This window comes from Cystoisospora suis (genome assembly GCF_002600585.1).
Source record: "Cystoisospora suis strain Wien I chromosome Unknown contig_6733, whole genome shotgun sequence".
NCBI lineage: Eukaryota > Apicomplexa > Conoidasida > Eucoccidiorida > Sarcocystidae > Cystoisospora > Cystoisospora suis.
In genome coordinates this window covers 1-9802 of record NW_027159520.1, presented here as the reverse complement: position 1 = coordinate 9802, position 9802 = coordinate 1, and the positions used below count along the sequence as shown (strand labels likewise).

The 9802-nt window shown below is 53.9% G+C and overlaps 2 protein-coding genes across 2 annotated transcripts; one reads left to right on the top strand and one right to left on the bottom strand.

Moving 5' to 3' along the window:
* Window positions 1-292: 292 nt before the first annotated feature.
* On the top strand, window positions 293-6612 carry CSUI_010140 (microtubule-binding protein). Its single transcript, XM_068070245.1, has 4 exons — window positions 293-1786; window positions 2591-2736; window positions 3809-4017; window positions 4520-6612. The coding sequence occupies exons 1-4, from the start codon at window positions 1311-1313 to the stop codon at window positions 6239-6241; spliced, it is 2553 nt and encodes an 850-aa protein (XP_067917780.1). The 5' UTR covers window positions 293-1310; the 3' UTR covers window positions 6242-6612.
* A 467-nt stretch (window positions 6613-7079) lies between these two features.
* Window positions 7080-9303, bottom strand: CSUI_010139 (inner membrane complex protein). The gene has a single exon (XM_068070244.1). It carries the CDS (start codon window positions 8785-8787, stop codon window positions 8218-8220), a length of 570 nt encoding a protein of 189 aa, XP_067917779.1. The 5' UTR covers window positions 8788-9303; the 3' UTR covers window positions 7080-8217.
* Between the last annotated feature and the right edge of the window lie 499 nt (window positions 9304-9802).

Sequence of the window (9802 nt, the reverse complement as noted above, 5' to 3'; positions counted from 1 at the left end):
CCCGTGCAGCCCGGTAACGGCTCTCTTCCGTGCGTTGCCATTGTTCGACCTTCGCAACGCATCCGCCAGGCCACGGCAAAACGTAACGACAAAAAAAAGAAAAATAAAGTTAAGCTCTCTTCACAACCATGCGGTGCTACCACGTGTAACGGCTGGTGCTCCAACAAGAACTGAGAAACGTAGTTCTATTCTTCCGGCCCGACCCCACAGGTTGCCCGGGCGGTTCGTCCACTATCCTACACATCGTCACACACTCTCAAGCCCACTGCCCGTAAACGCGTCGGGGCCCTACAAGGCATGTATGACATACAACACAGTGTGTACGCCGCGTGCGCGGAGGCGCATCGCCGCCGCTACACTGTCATCTGATGCCGTACGAAAAGTTTACTCGCTTCGCCGATACTACTTACTCAGAAGCGGAAGCAATGAGGATGAAGCCCGCTGATCCAGGTAACAGAGAACTGAAGCCTTGCCGTCGCTGGCCTCAGGTGACGCTTGGCAGCCCACGGGTGACCAAACAGCGTGTGAGGGCTACCCCCCATCTGCCGTGTATTCACACGAGTGACGAAAGCTTCTAGTTGTAAGAACAGGCTATCATCCCCAACTGGGTCGCGCCGTGGTAGGGTGTCCAGTGAGCTTCCGAAATCCTTCTCCTAGGTCGCCTCGACGTGTTTCCTTCACACCAAAAGCAAGAACGATCGTCCCACTTGCAGAAAACTGATATTCCACCGGTGTTGCTTCAGCAGCCAGCAGCACCTGGGGCTGGATTGGACTTCACGCGAAGTGTGCGACACTCCCGCACAAGGCCGGGGGTGAATTCGGCCTACCGCGCTTTCCCTTGAGGGCTACGCCATGTTGCAGTTCACCAGGAGATCGCTTCTCTTCCGCCCCATCGCTGCCTGCTGTATTGTGTCTCGGAATCTGTACAAGCTGTCTCTCGTCTCCGAGGCGTTCGTTCCCTCCCCTTCTTCAAGTTGCTCTCTCCGTGTCGACCCTTTCGTCTCGATAACAGGTTGGCGCTCATCCGTGCGGAGCGGTAAACTGCTGTCGCAAGTCTGTCTCCAAATTTAATCCCAGCGACAGGCAAGTGGAGGGAAACGAGCTGCATCCTGGCGGCGTGCGCTTTTTGAGAATGTCTCAAATGCACAGGCAACAAAGTTGCTAACGCGATTTCCCCCGTCTGGCGTCTCTTTCCCGCTTCTAGTGAAACTAGTCACCCGGATCGGCTCCACGGTAGCTTCACCTCCGGAAATGTTGACATGGAACCGTTCCTTACGGCCACATTCTTGTGATTCTTTTATCTGGACAGCATGTTCCTGCAGCTCCGGTTTCGATGCATGTTAGCAACAATGAGGGCAGCTAGGCCCGCCGTCCGCATTTCGGCGCTCGGATCGTTTTCTTCATATCAGAGAAGATGGAGAAACGCGCGCGTTGTCGTATCACCCACACCTTGTTGGACATTCTTATTTCTGGTTCTTCTTTGCGTGACTTTTGTTTCATGTCTTGACTCGGACAATTCAATATTTAGTGCCCAGTCGGGTTTGAACTCAACAGCGGGCCCTGTTCCAGTTGGTAGTGGAGTGAATGGTCCCGAGCCCTACATTCAGAGTCTGTCAGCTCCCGGGCTGAGCACAGCCGAACAGATCGGAGATCACAAGGAAGTGACGACGGCGGAGTCTGTTTCTGCGTTCGCGGGGGATGCCGCTGGTCGGGAGGAGACCGATGTGGCAGAAGGGGTTAGCAAACTCAGCCTCATGAAGACTCACGCTGCAAATCTCACCGACAGGTAAGAACCAAAAGCTTCTAATGATGTCTTTCGGGACAGCGAAGAAGCGTTTGGCGACGAGATATCCCCAGCAAGGAAGATAAGTTCTCGTTGCATTGAGTTTGTCGGGTTTTTTTCTCGGTTCCGTGGATACTTTGTTCTGCGTGTGCAATTGTGTCATCTCTAGTGAGAAGAGTGACTAGGGCTCGATGTCAACGGAGAGCGTGGGCGGCGGGGGTGGGCGAAGGCGTAAGCGAGAGAAGGCTACACTTTGGGAGTCAATCTGCGGACACCACGGGTCCAGCAGCGCTAACTGTATTGCAGGTGAAGGGTAGCAGTACAGCTCGCGTTTTGGCGTCACAAGGACTGTGTCGCCCAGCACAGGAAACGAAACTTCCGCTTGACAATGCATCGCCCCCGAGCTTCTCGGGAGTCGGCCAGTATCACCTCCACGATAGCTTTATCGAGACAGCTCTGTCTGATTACAACAAACGCGACCTTTCGACCGTATCGCGGCAAGCACACCACAGATTCTGGGGGCGCGAGGCAGTAATGGCGTTAGGAAAAGCGCATTCTCGAGCGGATTGACAACAACACAGGGTCTTTTTGAACTGTTTGGGGAAGGCTTGGGTGATGCGTGCACATTTGCTTGTCTTGACACAACGAAGCCACGTCCTGTGTATTGTGTTCTTCCTTATTTGTAGTCTTTTTAGATTTGGTAACGGAGACGTGGTATAGGTTGCTAGGGAGGAGAGACTTTGTGTAGATTGGTCTGATTTCCCGCAGTTCGCAATATTGTCTGCATCTTCTGGTGTCTTGCATCAGTTTCATGAAAAGGATATCAGAATTGACAGGCCAGATCGACTTGCTGCGCATGAAGGTAGTGAAAGCGAAGGACGAGGTCCAGCGACTGAACGAGACTTTCGATGACCGCGCACAGGAAACACTCAACTTGATCGAAGCTCGAATGGGTGAGTCGCTTGGTGAAGCGAGGCTTCTCCGGTAGCGGTTTTCCGGTTCTTTCGCTGCTGTTGTGCCGCCTGCTGATGTATCCGGTAGTGTTCCGGGTTAGGGTTGACCCTAGACCGAAACGTAAGGAAAGACTATCGACATGTGAACACGGTGGTTACTCTGGTCGAAGCCGTGCTGCTGCATAGTAAGAAAGTCTTTCGGAGTGAACAGGGTTTCGGGCATCAGTGGTGAATGCCACTCAGTGCCACGAAGTGGTATCTGACCGGTACCGGCCGGAGCAGGTGTAGTGGTTGACTGTCGGTAGTGCTTTCTTTAGATACTTTCAGTTGGCCAGTAGCGGTTCTTCGGTGCTTCTGCTTCCTGCTTGATTCCTGCTGCATTTGCCAACTTCCTTCAAATGAAAGCATGGCGTATAAGTACTCGGCGCTAGCACCATTGGGATACGAGACAAATGTGAGTATATTACGTGCCACAAAGGAATTGCACTGTTCGAATAGTCTTGTTAGTTACGACGGACAGTTGTCCCCCGCTCTTTCGAAGACTGCACTATACGTGTTTTTTGTGGAGTGGTCTCTCTCGTGTTGTTGGACGACTCCCGTTTGGCTGGGGTAGCAGTCCGTTCAGGATACTCGCGCGCCCGGCAGGCCTGACGGTCTGATGTATGTCCTGCCGCCGTTGGTGTGGAGAGTGGCAGACATTTTGCTTATCGGGTCGCTTGCGGGAAGGATGTTCTGCTTCTGGGTCGAGCGGGGTTAGGGCTGCGCGCCCCGTCATGTGTGATCTCTCTGGATACCGTTACAAGAATATGGTCGGAGCCCGCTGCTGAAGCTTTGTACTTTCGGTTTTTGAGCTTCTGCAATGAAGCAAACTGTATGGCGTGTTGTATTGGGACCTCTCTTTGTCATGCAAGAAAGCCGGCAGTGATGGGGTGGGTGCGAGTCGGAGGGAGCTGCGACCGTCTCCCAGTTACCGGAGGATGGGAGGAAAACGGAATGCTATCAGCGCGAACCGTTCTTCCTGTTTTTAGAGGACGGAGAGAGATAAGTGCGCTGCTTTTTCCTGTTTGCGCAGCGGAATTTTCCAGTGGACTCTCTCGTCTGGAAGAGGAGCTCGACAAGCAACTCCATCCAACCACCGGCATTGTCCGTCATAGGCTTCTGGCCTTTCGAGAACACCTGTCGAAGCTCCGCGCTGCTGCTCAGGAATCCTTTGCGACTGAGGCGTCTGAGCTGATGCGGCAGGTTGACACGTGCGGCACCAGCGTTGATGAACTCACTCGGGTAGGAGTCTGGGAACATATATGTATGTAGCTGTACGGCTGTGGAGCTTTCTTGTGTGCTGCACGCGTAACACTTGCATTGAGGCGTTCAGGGCTATGGCACTATTGTCAGTTCAAGGTTTGCATGCAGCACTCCTTTAGCTGAGACGGGATGGCGACAAGTAGGAGACTGGACACTCTCAACCCGCGTGGTGTTTCTTGCTTCTCCGGTGTTTTTCGGAATAGGCCTTTGTTGCCGTTGCGGGAGAAGACATGTCTTCGTGCACTGGTTTGAAGAAGGCAGAGTAACGATGCGCGGAGTTATACTCTAACCTTGAGCCTGAAAGCTGGCTCGCGAGTGGCGCCGTCTGTTTGGCCACGGTGGTTGGTTCTAGAGTGAAGTTGGCTCGATTGGCTTGAAGCCGGAAGTTGTTTGGCCCGGTGTCCCTGACAGGAATTGAAGTCCCTCGTGCTAGTGTGTTCGGTCACGGGTTTTAGCAGGTTTGTTTTTGTTGTTTTTACAGTTCTACTTCGACCTACGTTCTCGCGTGGACGCGGGAATCAGTGACCTGGAGTCTCGTTTAGTTCTTTCCCGGCGGGATTTGGAAGACGTAGCACAGGAGCAGCTCGTCGCACTCACGCTGGCGGATCAGAGGATCACAGGGGAAGCCGTGCAGCGCCTCCAGGACTTTTTGAAGGATCTTAGATTGGAGGAAAATATGCTTCAGACAATAGTAGCTGACATTCAAAAGCAGTTTTTGGAATCCCGAACGTTTGGAGGAGGGCTCAGCCGGCGTGAAAAAGGTGCCACTTATATAGACCTAAGTAGCTCGTTTGCACATAGCAAGATCGAGAAGGTGTGCGTAGTTATTACGCATTTAGTCAATCAGGTACTACCGAACAAAACTGTCATCCCCATCTTTATTCACTCGGTGGCTCCGGCCTCAACAGTCCTCAATGAGCCTCCTAGTACGCGGGGAGGACTGCAGCAAGCGCTGCTTGACGCCAAAGCGCTGTTCGCGTCCTTCAGAATCGGCAGGGCGTTGAAAGACGAAGAACCGAAGAAGAAGGCGAAAGACCAAGAAAATGTGGGCTCTGCAGCGGGGGAAGCTGCAGGAGAAATGGTGCTCCCGAGCGAACAGATACTCGCAAAAGCTGCGGCTCAGTGGCTTCAAGAACGTGAAACTTTCGGGATGAGGTATGACCATTTCGCCATGATTCGGATTGACGGCCTCCTCATGGAGTACTACACTGTTCCCTTTCTCGAGTACCATCCGTACTCTTACGCGAATGAGACCAACATCGAGATTGTTCGGGCGGATGGATTTCCGAAGCGTTTGCAGACAACTGTCCAGGAGAAACTGAAACCCCTAGAGGTCGCTCTAGAGAAAAATCATTTTCTGCTAATAGCCTATGTGGGGGAAGTTACAGGAGATGTCGTGCAGCCCCGTGCGTCTTTAGCTCAAACTCAGGCTCGCCTGAACTTGTCGAGGGAGTTGACTCAGGTTTTAAGAGGACCTAGCGTCGGTGTTTATTTTCGCTTCGAGTACTACAAAAGGCAGTTGCGATTCATTGACCAAATGGAGAAACTTTTTCATGAGGCTGCAAAGAATAAGATGGGTGCCCGCACGATCCTCCAGGGAGATGATATTCGGATCATGGCTGTCGTGGGAAGCAAAAGTACCCCTGGTGGGCTCATACAGTTAGATCTGCCTCCGTGTCGAGACGGAGACGCATTCTTCCACCACGCTTTCGTGGCGATGAAACTCACTCTGAAGGCTGTTTCCCCTGACCTGCTTGCATTTCCAAGTGATAACCTGCTATCAAAGGCTCTAGCGGGCCTCGTGTGGGAAGTGTCGGGAGGTTCGATATACAGACGTGGAAGCGGGGTCAATATCTCACCAAAAAGAAAAGCTGCTCAGACGTGCGGGGTAGCAATCAGCACTGACGGTGTCGCGAAGCGCGTGTGGCGTTCTCAGGTGTTGAAGGCCTCCATGTCTTTCCTGGAGAAAAATCCTGCTTACCAGGACGCAGGCGAAACGATAAAAAAGGATCGCGCTGTTCCCTTGAAGGGGGTGATAGCAGTGCAGGATAGTACAGCCGACGCTGTTGAGGCTAAGATTCCAAATGGATATAAGGACGTTGCAAAACTTGTTGTGAGGACAATCGCCCGTGTCATGCGTAACAATCTTGATTTTGTCTGGAGGGGCTACACTGTTTACCTTTGTGTCAATGTTGTGGAATAATTTTCTTGTGGTGACGAGGCTGAGTAGAGGTATGCGAAGATTGTCTCACTGTGGTGGCGTCAACTGTCTGTATCGTGATCCCTGAATGATCGCATACGCTTGTGTGTACGTGGTATGCTCTCGTGGCACTCTTATTCAGCGTTTACTAAAACGATGCGCCGTGCGCTTCAGTTATGTCTTCCGAGTTCCGTACTGCGTTGTGGCCCATCCCAAAATAGGAACTGCTGTAACGTGTGTGCGCTTGCAGGCGGTCGCCAGGGCCGTTCTGACATCTCCGTGTTCCTCGGGGGCCGGGGCCTTTTTCCAGAGCCACCGTTCGTGTACTCCCATGACTGTCCCGATAGAAGGCTCGTTGCTGTTGGCCAGGGTTGGTGGCTTTTGTAAGCGGTGCTGGTCATGATTTTTTGGTTCAGTGTGAGCGACGAACGTTTTGTCAAGCAAAGCGCCCAGCGTGTGCCGAATGTGGCATTTCGTTCTCAGAGCGGCTCCTCTATGTTTTGCTGGACGGAGCCGAACTGTTGAAGCTCTTCACCAAGGCACTACAGGATTCTTACGTGGAAATCTGGTCGTACCGAGTCGTCAGCGGTGTGACGTTGGAGCAACCGGCCCGAGAATTTCACTGATGGCCTTTTGATAAACTGGTCCTTTTTGTACTACACCCCGAGCACTGTGGCGGCGCCGCAACGTCCGCATCCCTTCGTTGTGATCCGCCTGCTAGATGGGCTCTGTTTGCCTGACAGTGAGCTTCACCCCCGCGACCGCACTCGACTCCTGTGTTGCCATGCAAAAGATGCAGTAAAGGAACCTTTGTCCTCGTTGCAGTGCCGGTGGCACCCGCTTCCCACTTCACAAAGTTTTTCCGAGGCACTGAAGATGCGAATGTAAATTGTAGTTTCCAGACGCCCCGAAGCCGATGTTCCTGGTAGGGTGCCACATTTCAGCGTTGGCCACGGCACCTGACACGACACGAATTCCAGAAGGCTGCTAACAGCACTGTCGCTCCGGCACCCGACAAGCAGATGCCCGTTGTCATATCTGGAGCAATTACCAGTTTGAGCGGACCGCGGCTGGTGTGCAACGGCCTTGCAAGCGTTTTCTCACAAGAAATGCACTAGTAAGTCAGGTAACAGCCTGAGAGTGTTATGAGGTACGCTGAATTGGCATTTTGATTTCGCCGTTATTTAGCACTTCTTTTCATAAATCCGACTTTTCGCCAGAAACTCTACCCTAAAAGAACGTCCCATTTCCTGTGAAGGGCATAACTGTCCTACGTGCCTACCTCGGCTCTCTCTCTCGCCGGCTACCTACTTATACGCGGGAAACAACACACCACGGCACAGCGTCAAGCAAGGCAGAACCGCACTGTGTGGTCGCAACAATTTGATTCGCGGCCGGGTTCCCCGCCGGGCTGCATAACTGACCGCCCGTCAGTTCTGCAGTCCCGTGAGCCCCGAGTCATCAACTAGTGATGGTAGTCACCCTGTTGGACTCGACCTGCAACCGAATGCTGTTCTTCCCAGACACACTTACCCCCCTCTCCCGCCGACCCCCCTCGGCAGCTGATTCGGGTTTGGGCCGGGTGAGTAGAAGGCGGGAGGCTTCCCGGCCATACCAGGTACTGTAATGCGGTGAAGATACATCGGTAGACAAGAAGCTGGGAACGCTGTGCGGCACCTCTGACAGGAAAGGTCATCAAAGACGATGAAAACAGACACGCTGTGCAGCAGAGCGTGGCCCCAATCCGGCAAAAAATACACTGCGCGATACGCCTGTCTACAGCTTGTGCCAGCACCCTGTCGTGATGGCACTACGAACACACCGCGAAGGCTCTCGGGCGGGCACTACCCTGGTATGACTTGAGCAGCCGACGTGGTCCGCCCGAACATACGTATGCCGCTGCGGCCTGCAGAAAAGCATCCCCCGCCGGGCTGCCAGCCCATCGATGTACAGCCGACTGCAGTTGCACCTTGATGATCTCACGCCTCGTACACGGGCGGACCCCATCCGTAATCAGAAACTGAGTTGTCTGCACCATGCCAGTTTCTTGCCCGAGCCCGGATTTGCCGCCACAGGTGACCTGTTCCCGGTCTCGCTGGGTCCGCGGAAACTGGTTGTTGAGCGCTCAAAGCACGGAAATCCAGAGACCCGCGGTTGTCCAGCGGGACGCCGTCGTAGGGCTTCAGCGGGGGGAACAGCAGGAAAAAGTTCGGTCGCTTCAGAAATGTCGCCAAAGGCATCGCCCCCAGCCGCGTTAGCACCCTCGGCTCACCCCTCAGAACCGCCCTGACCTCGCGTATCTGAGGGGGCTCCGTAACCGCGAGTGGCCTGAAAGGTCCGCCGCTTGACCACGCATGCCCGAACTTCCATCCTCCTTCTGGTGGCCGTGTCATGACAGAAAGCGGCTGCCGAACATTACACCACTTGTTCCTGACAGTAGCCGAGCCCGGCGCAGGGCGGTTGATCGTTGGTGCTATTGTAGTCACCAACCGACCCCCGTCAGCACGAAAGTGACCGTCAGATTCGTTGTGATACACGCGAAAATTCATTCCTCGCTACATTCGAGGGAAAAGCAAGCAGTCCACTACAGTGGGGAAGCCACCGGGTCAAGGAGACGAGACGCTAAGCCCCAGGAGAAAGGCCCCGAAAGCTCACTGATTTTCCGTCCCCAAACGCAGAAAAAGCCCTCGGCTAAAATTGAAGGCTGACGGCGGAAAACATCGCTTTATTGGGCAGCCATGACTGTTGAGTGTGTACCACTTCTGCGACCGGCGCCTCTGGACAACGCGGCTTGACCGCACGCGCGGTGGACTCGCGGGACAGCTGATCCGCCGAATGGAACGTGATCGCCCTTGGCGTGTCTTCGCCGACTAGGATATCCCTCCACTGCAAAAGGCCCTCAGCGGCTTCCCTCCACACGCTGCCTGAAGGGGCAGCTCGCAGGATTGTCGCACCTGCCTCCGTTTGCCTGTGAATCACTGTCACCAATGAGACGTACAACGATAATGGACGACCCCTGTCCGGGGGAGTTTAGTGGGACACAAAGCCAGCCATGCCGCAGTGCTGGCCAGCGAGAAAGGACGCATATGGTCACTGAATCACCATTTATTCCAGCTAGATGGCTCTTTACCCTTTGAAAAGGGAAAGATTCTATGCAGCAGCTGTTTATGCGGGCTCTTCGTAGCCGTTTGCTGAGCGGGAGGCTGGAGTACGAGCAACGCCGGTGTTTTCGCAATCCCTACGCGCCTGTCGAGAGGGCTCCTTCAACATGCAATGGCAGCAGGTTCGGGATTCTGCCTAGTGGGGGTCGCGTGTTCTGTCGGGGGGAGGCTGCTACGGGACCGATTTGACAGCGGAGCACGCACCCATGCTGACGCACTTACTTCTCGTTCTTGCCTCTATATGTGTTGGCGTGCTGGCTGAAAGGGAAGCAGCGGTGTAGAAGGTGCAATGCGGCTAGTCCTTTTTTGGACACACTTTCAGATATCCGTCTACTTGAAAGCTACCGCAATCCCATGTACACGCCCAGCAGCAAGAGGGTTTTTGATGTGCGAGAGAGGAACA

What these genes read in the sequence shown, in the direction of transcription:
- CSUI_010140 (XM_068070245.1), top strand. Translation starts at nt 1,311, where the DNA reads ATGTTCCTGCAGCTCCGGTTTCGATGCATGTTAGCAACAATGAGGGCA. An exon ending in GCTGCAAATCTCACCGACAG is followed by an intron (nt 1,787 to 2,590) that starts GTAAGAACCAAA and finishes GTCTTGCATCAG; the next exon opens with TTTCATGAAAAGGATATCAG. An exon ending in CTTGATCGAAGCTCGAATGG is followed by an intron (nt 2,737 to 3,808) that starts GTGAGTCGCTTG and finishes CTGTTTGCGCAG; the next exon opens with CGGAATTTTCCAGTGGACTC.
- CSUI_010139 (XM_068070244.1), bottom strand. Translation starts at nt 8,787, where the DNA reads ATGAATTTTCGCGTGTATCACAACGAATCTGACGGTCACTTTCGTGCT.